The sequence below is a fragment of the Anticarsia gemmatalis genome, chromosome 20 (genome assembly GCF_050436995.1).
Source record: "Anticarsia gemmatalis isolate Benzon Research Colony breed Stoneville strain chromosome 20, ilAntGemm2 primary, whole genome shotgun sequence".
Classification (NCBI taxonomy): Eukaryota; Metazoa; Arthropoda; class Insecta; order Lepidoptera; family Erebidae; genus Anticarsia; species Anticarsia gemmatalis.
In genome coordinates, this window is record NC_134764.1 from 6,800,606 (window position 1) to 6,828,038 (window position 27,433).

General features: G+C 34.8%; 5 protein-coding genes across 6 annotated transcripts; 3 read left to right on the forward strand and 2 right to left on the reverse strand.

Moving 5' to 3' along the window:
• The first annotated feature begins 105 nt into the window (after window positions 1-105).
• Window positions 106-2,264, forward strand: LOC142981407 (18S rRNA (guanine-N(7))-methyltransferase). Its single transcript, XM_076127308.1, has 6 exons — window positions 106-263; window positions 336-373; window positions 455-633; window positions 997-1,190; window positions 1,652-1,841; window positions 2,001-2,264. The coding sequence occupies exons 1-6, from the start codon at window positions 225-227 to the stop codon at window positions 2,186-2,188; spliced, it is 828 nt and encodes a 275-aa protein (XP_075983423.1). The 5' UTR covers window positions 106-224; the 3' UTR covers window positions 2,189-2,264.
• On the reverse strand, window positions 2,200-2,935 carry LOC142981408 (ATP synthase subunit C lysine N-methyltransferase). The gene has a single exon (XM_076127309.1). It carries the CDS (start codon window positions 2,862-2,864, stop codon window positions 2,271-2,273), a length of 594 nt encoding a protein of 197 aa, XP_075983424.1. The 5' UTR covers window positions 2,865-2,935; the 3' UTR covers window positions 2,200-2,270.
• Window positions 2,936-3,213: 278 nt separating this feature from the next.
• On the forward strand, window positions 3,214-7,372 carry LOC142981701 (uncharacterized protein F58A4.6). Its single transcript, XM_076127773.1, has 3 exons — window positions 3,214-3,750; window positions 3,997-4,111; window positions 4,260-7,372. Exons 1-3 carry the CDS (start codon window positions 3,401-3,403, stop codon window positions 4,575-4,577), a joined length of 783 nt encoding a protein of 260 aa, XP_075983888.1. The 5' UTR covers window positions 3,214-3,400; the 3' UTR covers window positions 4,578-7,372.
• Window positions 7,373-7,742: 370 nt separating this feature from the next.
• LOC142981582 (bleomycin hydrolase) lies at window positions 7,743-19,989 on the reverse strand. Of its 2 annotated transcripts, none has more exons than XM_076127590.1 (12): window positions 19,831-19,989; window positions 18,541-18,698; window positions 17,588-17,718; window positions 16,980-17,094; window positions 14,920-15,057; window positions 13,603-13,723; window positions 12,678-12,805; window positions 12,157-12,284; window positions 11,330-11,428; window positions 10,732-10,852; window positions 10,230-10,340; window positions 7,743-9,567 (listed from the first exon to the last, which is right to left on the reverse strand). In XM_076127590.1, the coding sequence occupies exons 1-12, from the start codon at window positions 19,922-19,924 to the stop codon at window positions 9,445-9,447; spliced, it is 1,467 nt and encodes a 488-aa protein (XP_075983705.1). In that variant the 5' UTR covers window positions 19,925-19,989; the 3' UTR covers window positions 7,743-9,444. The 2 variants fall into 2 exon arrangements, with proteins under 2 accessions (XP_075983705.1, XP_075983706.1); XM_076127591.1 differs by lacking the exon at window positions 19,831-19,989 and adding an exon at window positions 19,324-19,480.
• A 554-nt stretch (window positions 19,990-20,543) lies between these two features.
• Window positions 20,544-23,552, forward strand: LOC142981602 (uncharacterized). Its single transcript, XM_076127617.1, has 3 exons — window positions 20,544-20,793; window positions 21,131-21,232; window positions 21,362-23,552. Exons 1-3 carry the CDS (start codon window positions 20,653-20,655, stop codon window positions 21,776-21,778), a joined length of 660 nt encoding a protein of 219 aa, XP_075983732.1. The 5' UTR covers window positions 20,544-20,652; the 3' UTR covers window positions 21,779-23,552.
• Window positions 23,553-27,433: the final 3,881 nt, after the last annotated feature.

Genomic DNA, 27,433 nt, shown 5'->3' on the forward strand with positions numbered 1-27,433 from the left:
ATCCACATGGACCTAAATTTTTAACTATTGTGGACTGTGGCCTTTTATCCTGTGGTTATTTTCTTCGTACGCAGAAATATATTGTCAAAAAACTAATGAAACTATATGCCACCTGTCAAAATGTGACACTGTGTCAGTTCTGTTTTGTGTTGAGGTTATATCTCGTGTGCATTGTTTATTTTTATAATTTCAGTGGTTTCAATACCAAATAGGCTATTATAAAAATGTCGAAAAGGCCAGAGCATCAAGCGCCGCCAGAAGTCGTAAGAGCACACTTCCGTTTTTATTTAATGTGTCATTTATTACGAATAATAATCATGTTTATAACTTTTTAGTTCTACAACGAAGATGAGGCCAGAAAATACACCCAGAAGTACGTTATATCATTAAAATAAGTTGTAACTTGTTGCTGAATTAATGCAGTATAATTATTTGATGATTTAATGTCTTTCAGCTCTCGTATTATGGACATCCAAGCACAGATGACTGAGAGATGCATAGAACTGCTGTTACTGCCTGAAGATACTCCATGTTTACTCCTGGATATTGGATGCGGTTCAGGACTATCTGGTAGTGTGCTTGAAGAGAATGGACACATGTGGATTGGCATGGACATATCACCAGCAATGTTAGGTATAGATTGCTTACTAATATTATGGTTTATTCTGATCTCCACTTCAATCTTTATTAAATTGTTAACAACCCTTGTAAAGCACAAAATATTATTATATTAATCTTTGTTGGGGACTCAAGTCCTAACCCCTTCTCTGTTCCTCAAGAGGAGATCCTTGCCCAGCCAGTGGGACACTATTGGTTTATACAAAAAAAAATATCATGCCATCTAGATTGGCAATGAAAGCAATGTAATCCTATTGACGTGGTGCAGGTGGTTTGGACAATTAAGAAATTGGGTAGATCACTAACCAAACTATTATAAAAAAAAAATAATTAAATAGGGAAATGTGATATCATAGTTGTGACTTTGTATGATTCCAGATGTAGCCAAAGAACGTGAAATAGAAGGTGATGTAGTATTATCAGACATGGGGGAGGGTGTTCCGTTCAGAGCTGGATGTTTTGATGGAGCCGTCTCCGTGTCCGCCCTGCAGTGGCTGTTCAATGCTGACAAGAAGTCCCACAAGCCAGCTAAGAGATTGCATCAGTTCTTCAGTTCATTGTATGCCTCACTGGTATGTGTCATTGAATATAATTTACTTTTATCAACCCAAATGCTTACCCTCTGAACCAATTTTAATGATTTCACCAGTTTTTTTTAATGATTATCACTTATTTACTGCTAGCTTCTGTCTGAGACTTTTCTGGCATTAGAAGATTTTCTGGGGTATATAGTATCCTATTTGTTAATCTAGGAAAAAGCTATCAGTGTACCAAATTACATTAAAGTTTTCATAAACAAGTAGCAACAAACATACTGACAAACTTTCACACTAAAAATATTTTAGTTTGATGTAGTTCCTATTCCTACATGTTATACTACAACAATATTAAGGCACTTCTCATCTCACAAAATTTGATTATTATTAGTTTAGCTTAGGTTTCCCCTTAAATTGCTATAGGAATTTGGTCTTAAGTTTGCACTGACCAAGAGCAAGTTAGTCACTTAACTCATGTCTTTTTATCATTATTTCAGTCAAGATCAGCCCGAGCAGTGTTCCAGTTCTACCCAGAGAATGAGAGTCAGATGGAGCTACTAACCTCACAGGCCATGAAGGCTGGCTTCTATGGAGGTGTTGTTGTGGACTATCCCAACTCAGCTAAAGCTAAGAAGTTCTTCTTAGTGCTGATGACTGGAGGCTCTGCTCCTTTACCACAGGCTTTAGGTAAGTGTTTTACAGCTATTCTTATGATTGATTATTAACAAATAATATAGCATGCATACAGATTCACTGACAAAGTTAACAGGTAACTGGGTCTTTAAAATAGAAAGTGTTACAATGTACATAATAACACTTTGGACTTATGACTTATTTAAATTGCAGGTACTGAAGAAAGTGATAACCTTCAAATTAAATATGCAAAAAGAGAAGCAACAAGAAATATAAGAGGTAAACCAGTTAAAAACACGAGAGCTTGGATCATGGAGAAAAAAGAGAGGAGAAGGAAACAAGGCAAGGAGACCAAGCCTGACACCAAGTACACAGGCAGGAAGAGAAGTGGCCGCTTTTAGACATAAAACTATTATCTTGTACAGTGTATATTTAATACTAAGCTATAATAATATCTACAATAAATAATTTACAAAATGCTGTTTATCTTTTGACAACATATTTCCACACAGTATCAACCCCACTTCCAATTGTTTCTACAGGTATCATATTCGGTAAAGGAAACCTGCAAGCCACAATAACAGTGTTATTTTTGGTCTCCTCTAACAACTTTTTTTCAAAGTCTGTCATCATCTGCTCAACACCAAATATCACTATGTTTTCGTAAGGCTTTAGATCAAAAGTCCATAAATTGCGGCGATAGAACTTGGCGCCTCTGTATTCAGAATTCGCTAAAGCGGCGATCCTTGAGTAATAGACTAGCCAAGGATTTAGTTCCACACCATCGGCTTTGAATCCTAATTTGGCGGCAGTAAACACTATTCTTCCGTCGCCTGATCCGACATCAAGTAATCTTCCGCTTCGACCACTCAATGCCTTAGTAACTCCTGCTAGTTGTTCAGTTGTAGCAGGTACATAGGGAAGACAAACTTTCCTCAGAGCCGGTGATACGAATGGTATGCAAATAATACTAACTCCGACCGCCAATCCTCCTGTAGTGTATATTAAAGCTTTACCTATCGGTGACAACTTCGATGGACTCTTTGAGTTTGAGCCCTGGAGTAATTCGAGCTCCATATTTTAGAGATAACTTATGTTTATATTTTGTATAACATTTCATGCAAGCTGAGATTTGAGGTTAGGGATTATTTTTGACACTATTGACACTTGACAGCTGATAAGTAGTGTAGTACCTCGTACTTACCAAGCAATTTACAGAATGTTACCTTAATCCGTGATAGTGTAAGTAGTGAGCCAAACGCTAACAACATAAGTACCTTGGCACCAAGTTTAATAGAAATGAAAACTACTACTAAGTCTTAATATGGTTAGTTACAATGAGTTTATTGGTTAGTTATTGTTTCATTATTGTGGACTGGTGCTGGTCTACCACCTGATCGCCTGTCAATGTCAAGTTTAGTGTCACTAATGTCACTAATGACTGTCAATATTACTCACAAATAAATTGATTTATCAAGGGCTTGTGAAATCGTGTGAATTTATTAAATATATGTCACAATAAAAGTATCTAAATAAAGTGCTAAAATAACTCAATTTTAGCTACACTTCGTCTCGTGATAAGAATTTTTGTGTAGGAAAATATAACCTAACAAATGCAGGTGTTAACGAAAATACGTCTTTTTCGGAATCCTTTTACAACATTTTACTTTTCTGAAGACTTTAGCGTGTTGCCTGATGAAGAGTGTTATAAATCTATAGGTTTAAAGATTGGGGATTGTTGTGAAATTCAGGTAGATGATGTGATACCGGCGTCACGATTGCTAAAGCTAAGGACTAATGCGTTTTTCTTACAACTCTTTGTGAGAGAATGCATGAATTCAGATGTATACAGGAAGAATGTAGTGTCACATTTGAACGAACTGAGCGGGTATCCTATAGATGGAACTGTATTTTTTAAATTAATATTGGAGCCTCCAGACACAGAAATTATTGACTATGCTTGGTAAGTTTTAGTATTAATGAATTAGCAGGAAATGTCTTTCAGAAAGATTTGTTTATTTGTAGATGTGTCTGTTGAAAATCTCTAATTATCAGCATGAGCATAGATATATCTTTGTATAAATAGCCTCAAAGGGTAGTTTGAGTATGCAAGATCACATTATAGGATCCTACAAATTTTGGATTGTTTGAATAAAACCTTTTTATATTTATTATTGTTTTCACATTTGTTTGTGTTGTCTCTTTTCAGGAATGAAAGAATACTAAGGCTGGTCTGGACTAGGGTTGAGATAGAAAATGCATTTTCTTGGCTATCAACCCTTGGAGGGGCATACTCAGCTTTGGGAGATTATTTTGAACATTGTGTAAGTTTCTTGAAATTTAATTCCTTCAGCCAAGTGAAAATAATATTGTATTTACTCATTTAGTTTGTAAAGATACTTCCACTAAAAGTATCAGAACATTGTTTCATTCAAAGTTAATTTCTTTAACAATAAAAAAATACTATTACAGGCAGAGGAAGCAGGCAGAATATCAATAAGACAATACAAACTCTCCCAGATGCTCGGCGACGATAGTCTAGCAGCAAGAAGTCGCCTCTACTCTGCACTCTCACAAGCACAGAAAGGCAATCTTCACATATCTAGGAATATTGTAAGAAAAGTTGCAGACTTTGCTCGTGAGACACATGACAAAAGACTGCTAAGAATGTGCCAAGGTGTCTGGGCGAAGCTTAAGTACCTGAGATCTTTAAAGAAAAACTCTTTAGAACAAGAAATAGATTGTAATTCAGGGAAAGAAACTGGGGATGCAAAATTGAATGGGAAATAACATTATGTTGTTGAGCTAGGGCTTGTACATTACATGGTGCAAGGATATATTGTATACTGCAATTTAGATCTCATAGGTAAAATAAGTGAGACCAAAGTGCAATAATAATTTGAGTAGGGAACATTTGTATTATGTTGTGATTTAAAATCATGTTATAATGCATATTCCTTTAGTGGATATTTTTGTACCTTGTCATTATGTACAAGCCCTTAGACAAATGTGATTAAATATGTTAATAAAAGTTTGTTGAATTTAATGCATTTTGGTCCTGTCTTTAGTATCAGTGTTTTAAAATTATTCAGACACCATTGCACTGGCAAAACAAGGCTGATAAAATTATCTATTGTTTTTGAATTTTAACTTTTATTGATCATTATAAGGTCAATTGGGTTAAGTAATCATGTGTTTGAAAGATAATTACATATTAGATGATGTAATATGGTTGGTTAATAAACATAACACAAATAAATAAGAAATATCAGAACATGCATTTAAAATGCATTTCCTGAGCCATAATCTCAATGAGTTTAAGGCAATATGGAGTGTTTCACTTATGTAATAATCCAGTTTTTGGAAACAGTATGAAACGAGCGTGCTTGCACGTGTACGTACAATATAATTGCATAAACCGTATGTATACGTAATATTTATATTGGAGAATTGTCTCAGGAAATAAGTACCTTACAAAATTAAATTGTTTCGTATGTTACTCCGGTCAATTTAGACATTTGACCCACGACAAATTCAGGGGAAGCTGAAAATTCTTAAAATTGTTTAAATTATAATTATAAACATTGTCTTAAAAGTCCCAACCGATCCCATGTAAGGAAAAAAATTTAGCGGGGTAATAAGGTCCAAAAAATGAGTTTTTCGTGATTTTCTTGAAAACGGTAAGTTTTATCGCAAAATTACCCCAGACATAATTTGTAGATCAGGGAATTTCCTATAAAAAAGGTATCAATAATTTTTTCCCTAAAAGCCACCGCTTCTGAGATATAACGATGCAAAACCTCTGGAAAAGGATTATGTATTGAGAACCATTCCAAAAGTTTTCGTAAGTCTTTAGCATCTTTTTTTACTCGTGAATCACTTGCATCAACATGCTGCTCGGTCGTATCCATCCTAACATTAGCCAGATCTTCTAATTTTTCACAAACTGTATTGCATGCATACTATAAACCCATTTACTTATGACACTCTGTTTTGTGCTTCTTCCTCGAGCAATACCTCCATCTGTCTTCATAGCTTTCATCATAGACTGCTCAATTACCATGTCCGTTGAAGTGCCACAGCTTAATTTGTCTGAACGTCTCACAGTGAAGAATCCTTCTGAAATTTTTTTATAGACTTCAGGATCTATGAAATTCTCTAATTGTAGCATATCCTGCAAGTATAGGTGTGCAGACTTAGCATACGGAAAATGTCCAGACGCGTGAAAGTAAGGAAGCATTTCTTTGACGCAGTTTAAATGAGCTTTCCAATCCCCCATACGTTCAGCTCTTAAAAACTCTTTAAGAATTGAAACCATATAAAAATATTGAATCCAAAGTTTCGCTGTTGGTCCTCGTTCCTCATAATCCTTAAGTTTTTGATTCAGTTTATTAAGTAAAGCTCCAGATATTTCATCATTTTCAATATCATTGTATGAAAAAATTTTATCTACTATATTTTCGATATTAATTATTAAATCAGCATCCATGATGTCATCGATTTCAACTTCTTTTAATATTATAATTGCTAAAGCAAGTTGAAGTAGTGTATGAGTGTATTATGACGCTCGCAATTTTTTGCATCGTTATATCTCAGAAGCGGTGGCTTTTAGGGAAAAAATTATTGATACCTTTTTTATAGGAAATTCCCTGATCTACAAATTATGTCTGGGGTAATTTTGCGATAAAACTTACCGTTTTCAAGAAAATCGCGAGACTCATTTTTTGGACCTTATTACCCCGCTAAAATTTTTTCCTTACATGGGATCGGTTGGGACTTTTAAGACAATGTTTATAATTATAATTTAAACAATTTTAAGAATTTTCAGCTTCCCCTGAATTTGTCGTGGGTTTACTGATTTTTTGGTCTAATTTGACCGGACTATGTTTATAACCGATAGTTCACAGAGTCTATAAGACCTTCGTAAAAGTACCTGTAAATTACTTATATATATTTATACAATTCATAATTATGTGCCATTTGTTTTGCCTTTGTTCGTCGTTTAGCTGTTGTACTGTAGTCAAGTTAGTGATCATGATCAATGCATAGTATAAGCCAGTAATAGCCACAGAATGATACAATTCGTGACTTTTTGCCAATGGAATATGAATAATTGCCTACAAAATGATAAAGTACGTATGACAAAATTACGTAAGTTTGTACTACTACATTCATGATACAATAGTAGCGGCTGGTTTTACAACTATTTGATACTTAAAGTTACTTTTAGCCCTCGCCAACGTTCCATTTACATAATTACAAGGGTAAAATAGTTATTATGTCTTATAAATTGTTCACCGAAGCCGCTATCCCATTGGCGTTACACGATGCACACACTGCGCAGACGTTGTAGGCCGTGCTGGCCGCAGGCCTTAGATGTAGCGTCATTGTACAACTTGTTTCACTGCACGTATATCACTTACGCTACCAGTCACTTACCTGTAAGCCGTGAAACTGGCCGTGAGAAGGGTAAATAACATTACAAGGCACTGTTGATTTGTGCACTGTAAAGATGTAGAAGTAATTATGATTTATAAGACGATTGTTTTGTTATCCTGTTGGTGCTGTAAATAAATATTATATTATTCTTATTGTTTGTTTCATTTGGACACAAAGCCCAATTACTTACGACTAGCGGTTACTTAATTAAATATTAAAACCATTTTTGGCCCACTGCTGGGCTTCCACCTGTAATGAAGGAGGGTATAGCTCTAGAGGCCAAGGCCAAATGCGGGTTGAGACTTTGCACACCTTCAAGAGCGGTTGTAAAGAACTTTCAGGCATGCAAGGTTAGGTTGCATCACGAATCACGATATTTTTCTTCGCCATCGGAACAAGTGATCATCGTTTCTAATATACACTTACTATTCAATCAAATAAATACTTATATAAACGAAGACAGCGACTGGCGACGATTATCTCAGTAAGTGGTAGTTATAAAATAAAACTCATTAATTCTGAAATAGTATTTATTGAAACTGAATTAAATAAATTCGTGTCCTCAACTGTATTGAGGAGACACGGCGATTACAAAAATAAAGAAATTATATTACTTTCCCCCTATAATTAATAGCACATGGTTTTGGTAACGTATTGAACACAATCATATAAAAAAATGGTAAATGTTTCAACAAACCTCTATTTTGAGAGAGATTTTAAATACTGTATTTTATTAAAATTGTGCGTCTTTAAAGACTGAAATTACTTTTACACAAAAAGGGTCCACTCAAACCGAGACGCGAGGCTGCGTACATACTTTTAAATAGCATTTCAAATTATAACTTTATTTTTGTGTGAGAATAAAGTTATATTTTGAATCGCTCTTTAAAAGTGTGCGTAGCAGCAGAGACGCGAGTCTCTGTGCAAAATGACTCTATTGTAAATAATTATTTTGTTACTTATTTTCTGTATTTACTTTCGTTAAAAGGTATAAAATGCGTTAAAATTATGATATTTACGACTATTTCAAGATGAACAACAACTTATTATTTTCATGTCTACAGTCAGACATTCGTATTTAAAATTCAGATTGTACATTTTGAAATAGGTCACAAACTCAAAAGAGTTTTTAATTTTTTTAAATTCGGGCGCAAACAATTTTTTGACACTAGGTCAAAATAAATTGACATTAAAAACGTGACAGTCAAGCGTAACTATCTACATGAATACAAATCGACAGATCTTACTCGTATTGTTAAAAATTGCTATATCACACGTTAACTATTAAAAAAGATTACTTTAAGATATTTAGGGCCAGTTTCACAGCTTATGTATAAGTGTCAGATAAGCTATCTGCTGGATAACGTGGCGGCAAATGTATATAAACATTATCAAGCTAGCCTTTCTTCCCACTATGTTGGAGTCGGTTTCCAGTCTCACCGGATGCAGCTGAATACCAGTAGGTATTATACATGGAGCTACTGCTCATTGGACCTCCACAACCCAGTTACCTGGGTTATAAAGTTATAACACGATACCCCTCGGCAAGACTGGTTGTTAGACTTCCCAGCTTTTAACTTCTGTTAACGACTGGCTAAGATCTTTGAAAATGATAGCCATAGCCCACAATTTAACGTGCCTTCCGAAACACGGAGGAACCATTTACAGAACAATCTCGGCAAGCGTAGCTTAACGTCAGAGATCGATCCGCGCGGCTGTTGTTAACTAAGCCACGAGCTCTCCATTGGCGCATATGTATGTAAACACAACGGTCAACATTCTAGCTGATAAACTATCTGACACTTATATAGGAGCCCAGAACCTGGGCCTCATATATTCATTCTATTACAGCATAATATCTTGAAAAATACTTCTTTTTCAAGTGACCCCAGCTTTGGCAAGATACGACAAGGACGCAAGAATACGCCATCAAAAACTAACTAATTTCGCTGTGTTTGAAGGCAAAACAATTTATTACAATATTAAGAAGGAGAGAGTTAAGCGACAACAGACGCGGTCACTCATAAGATGGGTACCCGGTACGGTAACAGTACTTAGTAATACATAGTACTGATAAGAAATAGTCGATAAGCCCTCAGCCATAATAGGCTTCGCTAGGATATGATTGACACTGGATTGTTCAGATTCATGTTTAAAATGTCTCTACTACAAATTTGTCGTATTTCTTGCCTTATTCACTAGGTGTGTAATCGGTGGGCTATTCTTTGGAACAGAGCGGGCAAGCGAGAGTGCCCATGGGGTCCCATGCCGGTAACACCTTGGGCTCCTGTTTGAATACTTCTAACACATCCTGCGGCACGAACTTACGGTCTACTACCACCTGTACATAAAAATATACTGTTATTGCACTGCAGGAAATAATTAATCCATATCCATACTAATATTATAAATGCGAAAGTAACTCTGTATGTCTGTCTGTTACTCAATCTCGCCTAAACTACTGAACCAATTTGCATGAAATTTGGTATGGAGATATTTTGATACCCGTGAAAGGACATAGGCTACTTTTTACCCAGGGAAAATGACGCCTTCCCATGGGAAAATTTAGGTGGCGGACGAAGTCGCGGGTAAAAGCTAGTTTATCATATACATCAATCCTTACAGTAACAAAAATAATGCGATAGAAAAGTAGCATCAAATTCCACTTACAAACCTACTATGATTTAAATGATTGCACTAGATACGTATGTTAGATACTTAAGACCCCAGTTGTATTCGTATGAGAACGTGTACGTCTGTATACGTTGACATACGTATACTATTTACCGACGAAGTATTCATTAATAGGGAATTTATCAAATGTTATCTTCATCTTATTGAAAACAATGCAAAAGACATTTTATTTTGTCAAATATCTATAACGAATAAGGTCCACACACGTTTTTATAGTCAGGTAATACGAACAGCACCTGCCTCCAATATGTTACTTAGAAACCGATAGAATAGCTTAAAAATAACTTTTGATAAAAGGTATAGTCTTACCTCAAAAACGAATTCTCTGAACCAGGGCTCGGTGAGCAGCAAGTATCCCTTATCGTACTCCTTATCACTGTACGAGTTCTCTACGCGGAACTTGCGCGGGTTGCCTTTGTCCTGTTACAAAGATATCTTTTAAAGATTTAAACACACTTACTTAAAAAAATATGTTAAAAGTCCCTGCTTTTTGGGGTTACGTAGTTAAAGGGTAAAAACTGGGACCCAGCACTGAGACTTCATTGTCTGTCTGTCTGTTTCTCTGTCATCGAGCTGTATCTCATGAATAGTCATGAAACGTTATAGTGCAGTTGAATTTTTTATAGATAATGAATGTGTGTTATTGCTATATCAACAAATTTTTATAAACAGATTAAAGATAAAACAAATAAAATGAATATTTAAGGGGGCTCCCATACAACAAACGTAACTTTTTGCTGTTTATGTAAATAATGGTAGGTAACTCTTCGTATGAGAGTGCAACTCGCACTTTGCCGATTCTTGCACTTACGTCAGTTCCGACGGCGGTGAAGAGCATGGCGTGTGTCATGCACGAGTCGCCGTACATGAGTCTGTCAGCCTTCGGCAGTCCGATCTGTACCTCCGTGTTGAACACCAGCCGGTAGTCGTGACTGTGGAACAAAACAAACTAGTTTATAACTGTTATATCGTACGAGGTGGGTGGAGAGATACTATACTCCAGTACCAGGTCATTGACCCCAAGGTAAATGTTGACAAAAACTTTATCAATGAAAATGGGTATTTAATTTCCTTAGAAAATGAATTAAACATACGGATAACGTAAATGCCTAGATTTCTTAAATATCTCTATTTTAGTTTGAAAAAAATACAGGTTGAAGAACCTCATAACATTATTCAATCATTTGATTATTATTTTTACAATTAAAACATTTTTGCGCTTCATAAAGAGTGACTGATTTAGCCAATACCCTAATAGTACCTATTTAAAAAACATTTTTTTTAACTAGAAATAGAGAAGTTTCATATAACAGCCGAATAATATTCTTGTTCATTATTATTTAATTCGCGAGTTGTAAGAAAGCAAACACAGGTTATCAATAAATGGTTATTTTAAACAGTATACTCACGCATCTAAATCTTCCAAGCCGTTTTTACGTTCGAATCTCTTAGAAACTTCACAGCCGAACCAAACGGCTTCACCTCCTTGAATGCTATCTTTTACTACCCTGAAACAATACATTATTATTAGAATTACTATAAAAAATAAATATAACTATTTTATTTTCATTTATATACCAATATTTTTAAAGGTTTTTCGTTTAGTTCGTACGTTTTTCTCGTACGCATATGCGTATGCGTGTACGTGCATATAAGCGTATTGGACACATTTAAAGCCCTCTAGGGAAGAGTTGTGGTGAGTAGATAACGATTATTGCATAAAACTTTTAACCCTCGTATTCATAAAAACATATAAAGTTATAAACGGCTTATAGTTTTGTTTCTTTCACTCCTTAGCGAAATGAAAAAGAGAAAACATATTATGGTAGTTCTTTAACTAAAATAGGTGTGTTTATAGAAGCGCCCATAGCCAGCGCTCACCGGTCGGTAAACGATCTGTGGGTTAAGCAACCATTGGCGCGGTCATTCCATAGATGGGTGATCGCATAGTGGTATTTGAACTGGGCGTCTCCGTGCTTCGGGGGGCACATTAAAAGTCGGTCCCGGTTGTTGTCTACTAAGACAACAGTCGTTAAGCCATGTCAAAGGCCTCTCGGGCGGCTTGAACAACTTTGACACTAGGTTGACCACTAACCATACGACAAACAAAACAAAAAGTGTGTTTATGAATAAGAGGGTAAGTGTTTTACCACTTTCAATTAATTTACGAAACTATATACGAGTGAAAAGACGAATTGATGTATATTACAGCGTTATAAACTATGTTGTTTCTTACTTCATAAGTGTTTCGATGGGTTGATTGTTGTACGCGGTCTGTCGGCCGCCGACGACGTTGCCGAGACATTGCAGAGTGTACAGCTGACCGAACGGGTTCGATTCCCGGGGATCTGACACTAGGCACACCTAAAATGTTCGAAAGTATTACGATGTGAGTCTAGATTAAACCTATGGTCATGTACATTTTTTTTGTCTCAAGATAAATATCTCTATTTTCTTTAAGCGTCCAGTTTGATACTTTACACCAGTTATACAGGAAAGCATAGACAAAAATGTATGAAATACATCCATATGAAGTTTTTTCGCTAAACATTTCTATGTTAAAGGCAGCGTATCTTTTGTCACCGACTGAGTACGATACCTAAATTCAGGCTACTTTTGAAAATCTTTCAACAAAAATCAAAACTCAATAATAGTTTGTTTAACCCACAAATCGAACTGCGGGAATCCTTTTATAGCATATACCAGATATACCTACCACTATAAAGTCAATGAACTTATAATCGTATACATATGTACCTTACTGTCAACATTGAACAGTGGTCTGACGTGGTTGTCATAGAATTCCTGTGGCGTGAGTGCGCCGAACGAATTGTAGGCCTTTTCCTTGTTGTAGTACTCGAAGTTGAACTTTTCTGGAGGAGTGCCTGTAAAGGAAATTATAATATATTACTTTATTTACTTATTATAAGTATATGCCTCGGAGAGCACGTAAAGCCGTCGGTCCTGCGCCTGACCTCTCACTGGTCGTGTCGGTTATCCGTCCCACCAAACTATGAGAGTGATGGAATAGAGAGTGTACCTGTGTATTGTGCACACACTTGGACACTATAAACAAAGTCCTGCACAGATGGCCAGTTTCAATGAAACTGACCGCCGTAGCCGTATATCAGCTAGGAGGACATTATTATTATAAGTATAGATTGTAGACTAGAACAACAGTGAGAGTCGAGTGGTATAAGTTGGCCTCATGCAAGAGGTTGCAGGCTCGAACCTGAGGCAACACACCAATGACTTTTCAAAGTTAATAACTAGAGGCCGCCCGCGACTTCCCGAGTAAATCCCGATCCCTCGGGAACTCCGGAATAAAAAGTAGCCTATGTGCTATTCAGGGTCTTAGTTATATACCTATATACCAAATTTCATCGTAATAGTATTTGCGAAAAAGAGTATATGTGTATGTGTATACATACATAATATACATACATACTCACAAACTTTCGCATTTATAATATTAGTAGGATTATCGCTTGTCTCCAACGGTGAAGGAAAACGTCGTCATGAAACCTTGCATGCCTAAAATTTGTTTAGTACATTTATTGAGGGCATTCAAACTCCAACCCGCACTCGGCCAGCGTGGTGAATTGAAAGCCTAACCTCTCTCTTGTTTGGGAGGAGACCCATGCCCAGCAGTGGGACAGTAATGGGTAAAAATAATCCTTACCCAAGCAAGTGGCGACGATATTATAGATGACAGCGATCTGCCTGTTGATCGCCAATTGTATTTCTTCATCAGACGCGTTAGCGCTCACTTTGTCGCGCAACTCCTTGGCGTATTCACGAAGCTAGAAAAACAAAGAATATAGATTAAAATATCACAAATCTAATGTACATACATAATAGCATGCCTGTTATATCCGAATATGTATTCAAAGGTCTACCCAAGTTTCGTCATTAATAGTGCCAGTCCTATGTGAAAGGGGGCGAGCCTATTCCTATTTACCGGGTGCGTTACCAAACCCCTGACTACTATCGATAACATTTAGAAGGTTTATAAAAAAACAAATATCATTTATCCCAACCCGCGAATCCAACCTGAGATCAGTAATCGTATAAACTACCGACAGCGCCACAAAGGCAATCTGGTGTACATATTTTTTGGCACACAAAATAAAGTAATTTTTATGCTTGGTTAGTTACCTTTTTATAAGTGTATAGTTTACGTTACCATTAAATGTATTTAAACATATCTATAGTTATGTTTCGATATATTATACTCTGAAATGCAGGCCGGATAAAACTTATCACTCATTCGCCACAAACTAGGTAAACCACATGATAATATTGTGTTCAGTTTCACATAAAATAGGTTATTGACAACCTATTATTTGTTTTACGTCAGAACATAAAAATCATAAAATATTATCGTATGCATTTCCTTCGCTATGGACTCATTAACAATAATAAAATATAGCCCTTGTGGTCCGAGAGGTAATGTATGGGTATATTCATGTGATTGGCAATCACCATTAATTACAAAGTGTCTGGTAATAAAAGTTCCAAATAACTTTGTGTCTGAATATGTGCACGCCACGATGTACATATCTCAGGCGCCCATAGCCAGTAACGCTCGCCTATCGATACACGATCTGTGCGTTAAGCTAATTTGGCGCGGTTGGCCGATCCGATAGATGGGCGATCGCATAGCGGAATTTGAGCTGGGCGTCTCCATGTTTCGGAAGTACGGTTGTTGTGAAATGTCGGTCCCGGTTGTTATTAATTAAGATAACAGTCGTTAAGCTACGTCAAAGGCTTTCGGGCGGCTTGAACAACTTTGACACTAAGTTGACCATTAACCATACGGTATGAAGAATGAAGAAGTAAAAATATAATACCAAGAATGACCAAGATATTTATCGATGCATTCTGTCACCTGCACTCTCCATTAGATAATCTTTACGACGAATTATTTTGTCATTACCAATTTACTTACTTAGGTATAGAAAAATTTTGTCTGAAAATAAGTAAAAGTATGTGTTACCTTAGTTTTAATAAGCGCATTCATGTGTAGACTGCGCCTGGAGCTGTAAGACTCGGGGAAGCACTTCTTTGGCATCACCCCGTACTTGTTCACGAGGTTCACTATCATGTCCCATTGACCACCATCGTTGATTGGATCCTGAAATAAATGATTTCTAAATTTCATAATTGTACTGTAGCATTAAGAGTTACTCGTAAGGATTTATATACATTTATAATATTACGTATACCCGAAGGTAGAGGTGTATGAAAATAAACACCCAGGTTTCGTCATCATCAATTCATCAATGTTAGTCCCATGTAATAGGGGACGAGCCAATTGCCATATACACAGGCACGTTAAAGTCTGAACTACTATTGTGAAATATTCTAATATAAATTAGAAAAATCTCGAAAAGAATGGAACGAACAGCCACGATCTAAAGGCAGTATTTGGCGATCTTTGTAACCACGTAATATGGATGTTAAATAGTTGTAATTTATGCATTAACTACCCTCAATTTGCAAAACAGATCATACATTATTATTTATTTCAGTAGCATAGCTTATTGGGGGTTGTTTTTACAAAACCACAAATTCCATTGTTTCTTATTTATAGACGCATTCAAATGATGTAAAAATACTTCTGTCTACGTTTAAAAGATAAACACTATCGTGTTTGCAAATCTCTTTAAATAAGCACTATTTAAATAAAGGCGTGGCGAATTCCACAAATAGAAACTGACAAGAGTTTCGTATAAAATGTTTCTACAATCTTACAATGTACTTATCCATAAGAATTGATATAATAAATGTGAAATAAGCTATTCTACCTTCGAGACTACTCCTAGAAGAGAAGAGGTGCTAGTGACAGACCATCCCTTACAATGTTTCCCTAAAGTAATAGATATTTTTGGAAAAAGTAATCGTGTACATTAATGTTTCATTACTGGTAGCGGGTCAAAGCGCTGAATCTCGGGACCATCCCGGATACTGTCGCCGAATTCGGGCTTGTATCTTTAGACAGTATTATTTAAATAATGTATTTATGACGGCGTAGGCCCAAGAAATGCCTTCGAAATCAATTAGATATGCAAATCATACAATAAGGACAGCTGGCTTTTGCCTAGCAGTGGAATAAATAACGGTTAAATAAAATAAATATGTCTGGTACTTCGTGTACCAATATAGTTACCTGTACATTTTTACTTTGAAATTATTTTGATAGTATCATTGATGATGTAGAAAGAATAAGTTTGGAAACCAAAAGCAAAGAAAAGGGGGAGGCTTAAGTATCCCATATCTTTTTTTGTTAGAGTAATGCAAAAAATGATGATGGTGTTGTAAGTATCCATGGGAAGGTTTAAAACGTACTATAAGCGAGTTGGCAACAGTTTAGAAACATAATACGATGTTTCATATCATGTGTCGTATCGCCGGCGCCTTATCGTGCACATAGCGACGGCAAATATTACATGCAGTTAGGACAATAGGCTATGTAGCAAGTAATTACTCAGTGTGCGGTTACAATGCTTATTTATATACCTTTTAACTGAGGAGCCGGCGCGGGGAATTACTATTGTGGTATTGTGTAGTTAATTTTATTATTTGTATTGATGGAAGGGAAAACTTTGTGTTTAAGTTTAACTCAGAAACAATTGTTACATTAAATAGAAGGCTATTTTTTCCGATATCTGTTTTCCAGTCAATAGAGAGAAGCGATACCAATATGTAATTACTTTACCTTAGAAGATATACCAAGATTTCAAGAAAACAAGAAGAATGTGGGTAGGTTTTGATAAATGTAGTCAGTAGTTTTATTTAAAAGATGATTGACGCTGGTTTGGATTAGAAAAAGGGAATCATTTCTTGGAAAGCTTATTATATTACTCTTTCCTCTTTCGACAAACAGAAGACTACACCCGCACTAAAAATTGCTCTTGTGACGCGGGGACTTTTACAAACATACAAGCAACGGACACAAAGTAAAACCAGACCCGAAACAAACATAAGTTTTACTGAGTAAGCTGGCTATAAATAATAAGTTGACTATTAATAATATTTCTATCTTGGTGTTCTTACCTTGAGCAAGAAGTTAACAAGTCTGCCCTCCAGCTGCTCTCCCTGTTTAGCCGTAGTCACGATGTTGTTCAACCAGTAGTGAGACCGCTCGATCTTATCCCAGAAGAACAGGTAACTGAAGGAACAATATCAATTAAATTGAGCTTGGAACTTTATTTATGGTAGTAGGTTTAGAGGGTGAAAAAGTGAACACCCTTTATTATACAGTTAAAAGTTAAACGTTTCTGATTTGGTAATAGTGGGGGGTGTACAGAAAAACATTGCCAGTTGAAGTTTTTATCTCAGAAATCTATATTTTACACATAACCGCACTAAGAATTGCTCTTATGCCGCGAGGAAATTTTTAGAAACATACAAAAATAAGGCACATATGACAACAGGACCCAAAACTACTATTTGTGGAACACACAAAATTTGTTCCGTGTGGGAATCGAACCTACGGTTCCCCGATGCTCCAGTAACGCCGTTGCGAAGTTATTTAATAACAGTTTTTTCGTTAGAAATTGACTCATGAAATTATCATAACTTGAGACATACCAACAGATACTTGAGGTGTATCAATATCAACGGTAACTTTTCTTATCAAGTTCTTAGTAATGTAATCATACCTTTGTGAGAACTCAAACTCCTCAATGCCATACTTCTTCATGAAAGGTAGACGCATCGCGTTCAGCGCCGCGAACAGCCAACATCTTCCGGAATTCTCTTGATTTGTAACCGGCTTTGCTTCTGATTCGATCTGAGTACATTCAACATTAGTTTTTTTGAGAGATTTTTGCATTAAATGCATGGCAAAAACGTAAGTAAAGTCAAGCATTAAGTAATTATTCTGAAATGTGTGGGTCTGTAATGGGTGAGAGGGTCTAACCCATCACTTCTATTGAGACAACTCAATAGGAGTAGTGGGATAGACCTGGCTTGCCCAAGCGCAGGATATTAATGACGTACTGATGGGAGGTCTATACTCAACAGGGGGTAGGAGTAGGCTGAAAAGATATTAAGTAGTATGTATGTGTATGATGAGCCACAACAAAAATAGTATTATTACAATAAAGACACATGAAACTGATAAACCTTTGGCTTCTTTACTATTAAGAGTAACCAATAGCTGTTTCTACTCATTATGATATAAGATACATAGTAGTTTGAAACTATAAAATAATTAAAGTTTATGTCATATAAACTTATAGGTATTGCATAGAACTTTGTGGGAACATTCAATAAACTATAAGTAGCGACAAATTGAGGGTATCAAGTGCAACATGGTTAACCACATTGTTATCAACCTTTTATAGTTGCACAGTGCAATCAATTTAAATGGACCGTGTGAAAGAGGACATGTAAATGAAATAGTTGAAGTCAGAGTTGATAGCTGATAGAGATGAGCTGAAGAATAGAACATATTGCAGAGACCCTACACATGGGATAAGTGAAAGTCATCATCATTATTGGCCTATATTTATCTATTGCAGATGATTAGGGTGGCGTAGTAGAGTTAGTGCTCTTCCGTTTGTAGCTAAATACATTAACAGATATAACAAATCTGAAAATACCTACTTACCCTTATGTTATAGACATGCAAGCTGGTGTCCGCTTTTCTCCTACTGATGGCGACCTCGAAGGGGTCAAATCTAGTGCATGTGTTCTGAGCCAGCTCATTCTTGGGATCCGTGTAGAAGTCATTGCGGAGTTTTGTTAATGCTTCTAGGGTTAAGGGACCTAGAAAACAAAGACAGATATATAATCCACTCTCTAACCCTTTTTCAACTATATTCTAGTATTAAGGGTAAAAAGAATGTAAAGACAGATTTATCGTTTGTAAATTTGTAATATCTAGTATAATATGTAGCAAAATATTAGTTTAGAAGAAAATATGAGAGGACTAATAGCAACGGACCTACAAACTTAGAACAGGTTATTAAAATAAATTGGGCACATTATTTGGATAATCCAATCTCTAACAGTTTAAAAGTTAATTAACTGTTTTGAGACACCTCTATAAGTGAGATTCATTTGGTTAGCAACAGTTGTAAGCAGTTATTAAAGTTAAATGCTATTTCAAATACAATATCTAGGTTCTTACACCGATTAAATTAAACAATTAAGTGGGTACCTACAAATTTACTAAGATGCTCTCATTAGTGAAACCAAACCAATAAATATTCATACATAAGTCTAACTGTCTAACTATATACCTAATGTCATTTGTAAAGGAATTTATTAAGTTAAGGTAAAATATAGGCTTTTAGACTTTGACCGAGCAATTAAATGTTCATAACCAGTTCAACAACGTTCTAAAAGTGATGCTTAGTAGCTGTGTATGAAATATTGCAACTTCACTCACATCTATGATCAAACTGTGTGCTGTATCTTAACAATTTAAATATTCTAGCATTGGGGATATGCAGCCTAAGTATATTCATTTCATGATGGATGAGTTTTGATACATTATTTTAACACAAAAATTTTTTACTCCATAACAAAAATACACTTGACAATTTAATGTATTGACAGAATGTTTTTTATTTTTTGTTTGTCTGTGATGAGATTACTACTGATAAGTTGCATAAATACTTATTAGTAATCCAAGTATAAGTTTGAGGAGTCAATGACCACTTATTAGCTTGGGTTTTTACATATTCAGGTTTTTTTGTTTATGTGGCAGATAATGAATTAGCATTATTTAATTATCTTTATAATTTTCCGAGTAGTAATTAAGTTTATTATAAAATAATGTACATAAAACTACCTTACATTTTAAATTTATTGAATTATTTTTAAATTAACAAGTTTCTAGTTATAGAAAGTAGGTTAGGTTACGAATTTGTAATAATAAAATAATGTTACGTACTTGAAGACATGGCTGCCGACGCTATTCGTATATTTCCAATCACACGAGGGCTCCTGCACTTGAATATCACTGAAGAAAGCGATTTTACAAGCATTTATTTTGAAACGAACGCGACAATGACAAGGGAATTTACTAATGCCGGGTGGCGGGAGCAACTTAAATAATTTAAACCTTATGTCCTACAAAATAGGGGTTACGGTTTTTGCTTGATTTTGATTGGCTGAATAAATGAGTAGGAAGATATTGCCACCTCCTTTTTCCTCATTCATATAACCAGTTTGGTGCTGTAGTTCAAAAGTTCATTCTCTCGGTTATTGACCCCTAAAGCAGCTGATCCCCAAATTATGCTGCTTTTCACCTGCAACAATTTTTTTATGAGTTCTGGGTACGATATTTTTATGTATTTAATTGATTTTATATTATTAAAACTTAAGTTTGGCCAATTTGATTAACGATATGGATGCATGTATTTTTTTTCACTCTAGCAACTCTACACTACACTACGGCGCGCATTTTGAAATCGTTGCTAATCTATTTTTATTTTATTTAGCACATAAACTTTACAATACTGTAGCAGTTAGCATTAATAAAGCTTTATAAGTACTTGCAATTGCGTCTTTTGTTATATCTAATCAGTCCATTACTAAAGAAATTAGTCGCAACCAAATTTTAAGCTGTGCGACAAAAATCAATATCTCAACCCAAGACGACACTTGCGCCAAATATATTGTAGCTGTCATCGTGTAAATTTAATTCTCCGCGAATCCGTTTGTTAAAAGAAAGGTTTTATTTCGAAGTGCCTAGGTAAATAATTGATAAACCATGTCGTTAAAGGCTTACGAAGATGCGTGCACTAGAGCTGAATTATTCGGCCAGCCTTTGCCAGACAAAGAGGATTTTTTGTCAAAACATAAACACCTAGACGTTGTGGAATTTGAGGAAGTGGAAATAAAAACTGCGGAGGCAAGGAAGTTTGATATATTTATAATTTTTGACGTTTCGTAATCCGTTAAATTGTGTTACGATTGATGTTAATGTGTTTGACGTTAAGTAGGTCAAGGTTCCATCTTTGCAAATTGATGAGAAATGATTTAACAGCACAAATAACTGTCAGATTGATAAATTAAAATTACACGTTATTTTTGAAGGATTACTACTTTGATGTTGCGAGAAGATTTAAAATATGAGTGTTATAATTTAAAACACTGGCTGCTATTCATTATAAAAACCTTTATACTAGACATTAATAAAATTAAAAATGTAAGGTTTTTTAATAACGTTATTGTTTCTTCGATTTCAGAATACTGCTATGCTTGATGACCATTTGAAGGAAGGAACTGGAGGTCTTGCAGAATTGAATACAATCTTAGATTCGACCCAAACCAAAATCAATAGACTGAAGGTTGGTATCGAAAGTTTTATAATAATAGTTGCAAATTTTATTACTTAAAAACACGAAAGCATTGTGCATGTTGAATCACGCGATGCAAAAAAGTACTAAATATTTAATTTTTAACGATTTCTATTACAGGGTGTCTGCGGTACTATTACAAACTTCTTTCGCGTAAAACTAGCAGCAAAAGACAATTTATCCTATTCTAGTGAGCCTAGCTACATTGGCCAAACAAACTATGATAAAGATTATATCCCACCAAGTACAGAAATAGGCTCCATAAATCAAGGCCTTGGTCCCGATGACAACGAAATGACACCACGCGCGGGAAAATCCCAGCAAAATGGCGGAGGTGACATTAATTCGGCTTTAGACGATTTAAAAAAGATGGAGGATCAAGAAAATACGTCTTTGTTGGGAAAAGCAGCTGTAAAAGATATTGGTCAGCAAGTTACGTCACAAATTAGTAAGTTGGATCAATTGATTAACTCAGCGGATAGAGCACAAGCCTCTATGAATAATCAGAATAAGCAAATGCGGTCTTTTCTGCGATAATTGTCTATGGTTGATTCACCAAGGATGTTCATAATAATTTTCTGTTCAGTTCTTGCTGAGCTTGAAGTGTTATACATGTAATCTTTCATCGTTTTTAAATTGGAAAGGAGTAGGCGTTGTCGTATATCGTAGGTAAAGGAAAGATAAAAATATAATATATATTTTTAAATTATGTTCGTCAGAGACGTCCAATGTCAATAAATTATACTTACAAAGGAGATTTGGGTTACAACGTCCCTTATCGCGCTCAAAATTAAGGATTATTTAGATAATTAAGTTATGAAATTAGACATTAAATATATCATGTTTTGAAATTATCATAAAAAATCAATAATTTTAATTAGTTGTGTGATATTTTGATCTCATTTATTAAAAATATATATTTAAATTATATATCTTGATTTTAAATCGGCGTAGAAGTTAAGATAAAACTAACATGGGAAGATTTGGAAGGTTATAATTAAGCCCTAGTTTAAGTACTTGTACTAAAATTAAGAACAAAAGCTAAAATGCACCAACACTCTCGGAACAATAATAGTCTCATGAAGATCTTTCGTTAAACTGAAGTAGACAAATACTGGCCATCTATGATTTGATTACCGATGTAATAAAATTATAATAAGAATGGCCATTGATACCAGAAAACCATATGGTATTATTAAAAAAAAAGATTCCCTCTTACTTTTATTGAATAAATAGTATTTTACCAAATAGACCAACTGGATGCCAAAATCGCAGTTAATTGTAGATTTTATACTAAACCAATATGTTGTCAGCTTGTCAACAGTTACATATATTAATGCATAATAACAATCAATAATTCACTAAGATTTAATACACGAACTAAATAAGTAAATAGAACGCTCAACGCGCAACGTGATTATGATATTATGAAGTCAATGTATTAATATTTTTATGTATCTGTTCATTATTATATCATAGAATACAATTTATTATAAGGAAGAAATGTTTAAAATTCAAATTACCACGTAAAGTAAAACATTTTTGAATGCTAAATTTTAAGAAATCGGTGCTTTTTATGTGAGTGTGATCGAAAATAATATGAATTTTCATTAGATGACAATATTATAAAATTATCTCTGTATTATTAATGTACCCGTGTAATCTGTATAACATAAATCTTAGCTGATCTTAATATAAATTATAACAATCTATGTTATATTGTTAATGTCAAAATCGTGCACGAAACAATGCCGTATGTGATTCTACTTTTAATGGCGTCTTTATTATTACAAATTAAATAATTAAGTTCTATGCAATTTCTTGCTATACGAGTCAATGGATATTGTGATGTTAATATGACTTTTTAAAAATTGTTATACTCGTTATTTAGTCTATTTTGCTATCCATATTTCAGTAGGTACCATGATGTTGGTGGTTAATTATCTCTCGGTTATGTTTCTGAGCCCGTTTTGAACACTTAAAGCCTTGTATCTACTTAAGCAGCTTGGTCAAAAATGAGCCGCTGATTCGCTCAAGCTGCTCATTCGCCTGAGCGTCTTCAAGTAGATACAAGGCTTACAAAAGCTTTTTTCATATTTATATCGTTTCGTTTTCAGTATTTTTTAAGATTTGTACACGATTTTGACAAGTAATTGATAAGATTAAAATCTCTTCTTGTTACCCTATACGCTTGATCTTCCATATATTATCATGTTCGCAAAATTCTTAGCATTGTGATAATAGTGTTGGACACGAAAGATGTTATATTTTATGATTTATAGCAATATTGAATGAAACGAAGCTGTGATTACCGTGACTTTTATTTAACACCTACGACATAAATCCTCAGAAAATATAAAAGAAAACATGCAAGCAACTCAAATTATAGTAATTTAAAGAACAGATGATAATATTTCTACTTTAGATATGGCCCTTATAATATGTAAAATGGATCCAGCCGTTAGTCAAATTATTCCATAATCCAGGAAACAGTAATTTAAAAAAAATGTGGAAAATCATTCTTCTCTTTTGTGTTATCGTGGAAGGCGCAAATCATTTTACAAATTTCAAAACGTAAAAAAGACATTTCAATATTTACATGTAACAAATTAAAAATAACCTAGTCAAAATACTTTAAAGTCGTTTACGTCCATTTTGTGGACATTTACGTCAGTAATAACGTGCCAAAATGATATTTTGTTTTCCATACAAATTTACAAATACGCTTTTATCCTTTCTGGATTGAATGTTGCGCTGAAAGTTCTAATTGCAGCTTAGTAATGTTTATGAAACGTTCGGAAACAAAGGATTGTAAAGTCTGTGGTCGTTTTTTTGTTGCAGCCCTTGTTTTGTGTTAAGACTACCATGGAACATTATCAAATGAAATATTAGGATAGGATGAAAGTTCAAATAAATGTTTGTAGGATGCTGACGTTTTGATTGGTTATTGGGAGTCTTGTTTGTCAATACTACCATTGCTTACCATTGCTTTACTTGTATTTGTTCTTCTCCTGTAATATTCTACACAGCTTTGTGAATGTATATCCGTTTTAATTCTTATTTAAATATGTACCTTAGGTTCGTTGTTTCGTTGATTGCGAATCGCCATTTACAAAACTAACAAGCCTTACTTTACGGTGTTTTGAATACCGATACGCATGAGTGATACTTGATTATTCAGTTTAAACTCGATCAAATAATAAAAGATGATCACCGTTAATCGAACGGAAAATTTAATTCAATTATTTGAAGTTATTCATGAACTTGGTTAAAAAAGTTTGTTACCTTGAAAATACGATAGACATTTGAAATAATCATGACAATAGTAGCAGAGAAATAAAATAAGGAGCGAAGTTTTAAATCGTGAATGGAATAAATTCGTGTCTGGTCTTCATGGGTAATTAAGTTCATTAATTTCCTAATAAAGAAATACTACAAAAGGCGTTAACCATTTCCTACAACAAAACAAATAGAAGAAGGAAACTTTTTCCCGTCGGCGATCGAAGATTCATTTGACATTGGGACCGTTACGCCTGTAATCAGGGCCGAGCAAAAACAGAGGCGTATCAACCGTGAAATGGAGTTATATAAGAATCTGATTATTGTACCATGACCTAACATTACAAGCCAAACAGTCGAGATGTTACTTGCACTTGTTCTCTGTCAATTATCTGTGTTTGTAGCCGCAAATCCGTTTCACAAGTATCCCTTCGTTTTTCTTCTCGATGTCGGGAATGAAGAACTGGAGAAGACTAACTCTGAACAGATTAGAGTTTCTGTTCCCGGAGGATCAGTAGCTTTGAGATACCCAGCTATAGGCGATGGTAACACTATAGGCCATGTTCGAGTGAGTGGTATAGATTTCGGTACGGACCTGAAGGCGAATATCGTTGACGGTGGTCCTGATTACAAATACGTTGTTCTTGTATTCATGGGTAACCCAGGTGTTCCGTACGACGCGGTAGTGACAGTGCAAACTGTGATTGAAAATACTTTCAATACACAGAATATAGGAACAGTTGTGGAAAGTATAGGTAACAGTTATCAAAGCGAGGAAGACGCGAATAATAGTGCGGAAGATTTGAGCGATACCGATGTGAGCAATGATAGTCAAAGTGAGGTTTATGTTCAGAAGAGTAATGCTGAATTGATGCAGTCAAGCTCCAACGTGTACAGTTATGCTGATAGCGAACCAATGGACGAAGATGATGATGACAATGATGGACCAGATGATGAACATGAAACTGATGCTGACAACGATGTATCTAACGAAGTGAATACTGACGAATTAACAAATGAAGAGTCAGCAGACAATGATGAGTATGAAGGCGTTGTTGAACAAAAGGATATTCATGTTCCATATATTGAGAATATAGATCAAGAAGAAAGGGTCCAGGTCAAAGGAATTGACGAAGATGATGACGATGATGAAGACGATGATGATGAAGTAAGTTCTAACGACGACCAGCATTCATCAGATGGTTTAGAAGAGAAACCATCGTTCGAAGATAGCAGTTTAAATGCAAAGTATGAAGCATTGAAACATCGTTTTGGTGCTGAGGAGTATTCTCAAGAAGAATACCAGCAATCTAGGCCTGTTTATCAAGAAGACCCTTTGGATTATGAGGATCCTGATGCGGAAGGGCAATATGATGATGATGATACTGGTAATGAGAAATTCAGGGATTCGAATAACAATAACTATGTAGAAGGAGATGATAGTTATGCTGTAGCTTATTAGTTTAATTAGTATGTGATATTTTGTAAATAAGTCAATTAAAATTGAAGAAATGTTGTAGACGTAAGTGGTTGTCTTTGTGAGTTGGAGTGATAGATAAATTAGAATATTAGCCAAATGATGTAGCTAGGAAAATTTGTTACATAAGAAAATTAATAAAAATATGATTTTTATGTTGCATGTTTTTTATTTAAACTCCAGTGCCTAGAATTGCTCTTGTGTTTACAAACAAACAACGGACACAAAATATAACCATACCCAAAACTTTTTGTGAGTCGCATAAAATTGCTCCGTATGGGAATTGAGCCAATTACCTCTCGACGCAATGGTAACGGCGATAAACGGCGTGTCGACCTTAACCGCTGCGCCACGGGGCTGTCATGTTGTTTTATATTTATTTTTATTTGGTTAGGTAACGATCAATAATAACATAATTTTAAGGAAAATAGCTTACATCATTACTAATTTCCCATTTTATGAGAAAAACATCGCTGACCTTGTAAATTCAATGAATTAAAATAACTTAAGTACCTAATCTACTAAATTTTATTCCATATTTTTTTAGGTCATGGTGAATTAAATAATATCGGGAAAGAGTTTGATTGTTGATGTTTTTCTTTTCACGAATTTTTCTTTCAAAACAAACCAGTCATTTTCGTAGCAAAATTATTGACATATGGACAGTAGGCGCCTTTAGTTTCGTTTACATTAGCTGACACTTCACTACCAATTCTGTCAATATATTATTATTAGGTCGGGGAAAAGCCTTTTCGCATTATATTATAGTATGTATGAACTTGTAATAAAATCGCTTTGGCTTCAAGAATCACAAATGAGTACACGGTTCATTAGGTTTCTTTCAGTGAGCTCGTGAGGTACCCAAATATCGAGCTTTTATGTGTAGAGAAAATATTTTATTACAAGTTCATACATACTATAATGCGAAAAGACTTTCCCCGACCTAATACATACACACTATACATAAGCCCTTAAAAAATGTCTTTAATTGAATATCTCATTTATTTATTACATTTCATCCATGACTCTTTCGCTTCTTATGATCTCGAAAAATCTAAAGTTCTTCTTCAGACATCAACATAAATAAGTGTTAAACAAGACTATATCAAATTAAAGGACAATCTTTTATGACACACATAATAATATAAACCTAACAATGCTTTATTTCGGGCATCAATCTTCATTATATGCCAATTGAAAACCCTTTAGTTTTTCATCCACGAACAATCTTGCAAATGAGCCAAAAGAAAATTTATGTGCATTCATTTTGTAATCATATTTTATAACTAGCATTAACCAGTGGATGTGTCCAATATAGTTCAACCAAATAATGCTCAAATAACGTTTTCATTAATCTTGCTGGCTCTCATATGAAATATTTATTAAGGATCTAGTTGGTGCCAATAGTTCCATATTAAAGTTAGTCGTTACTTGTG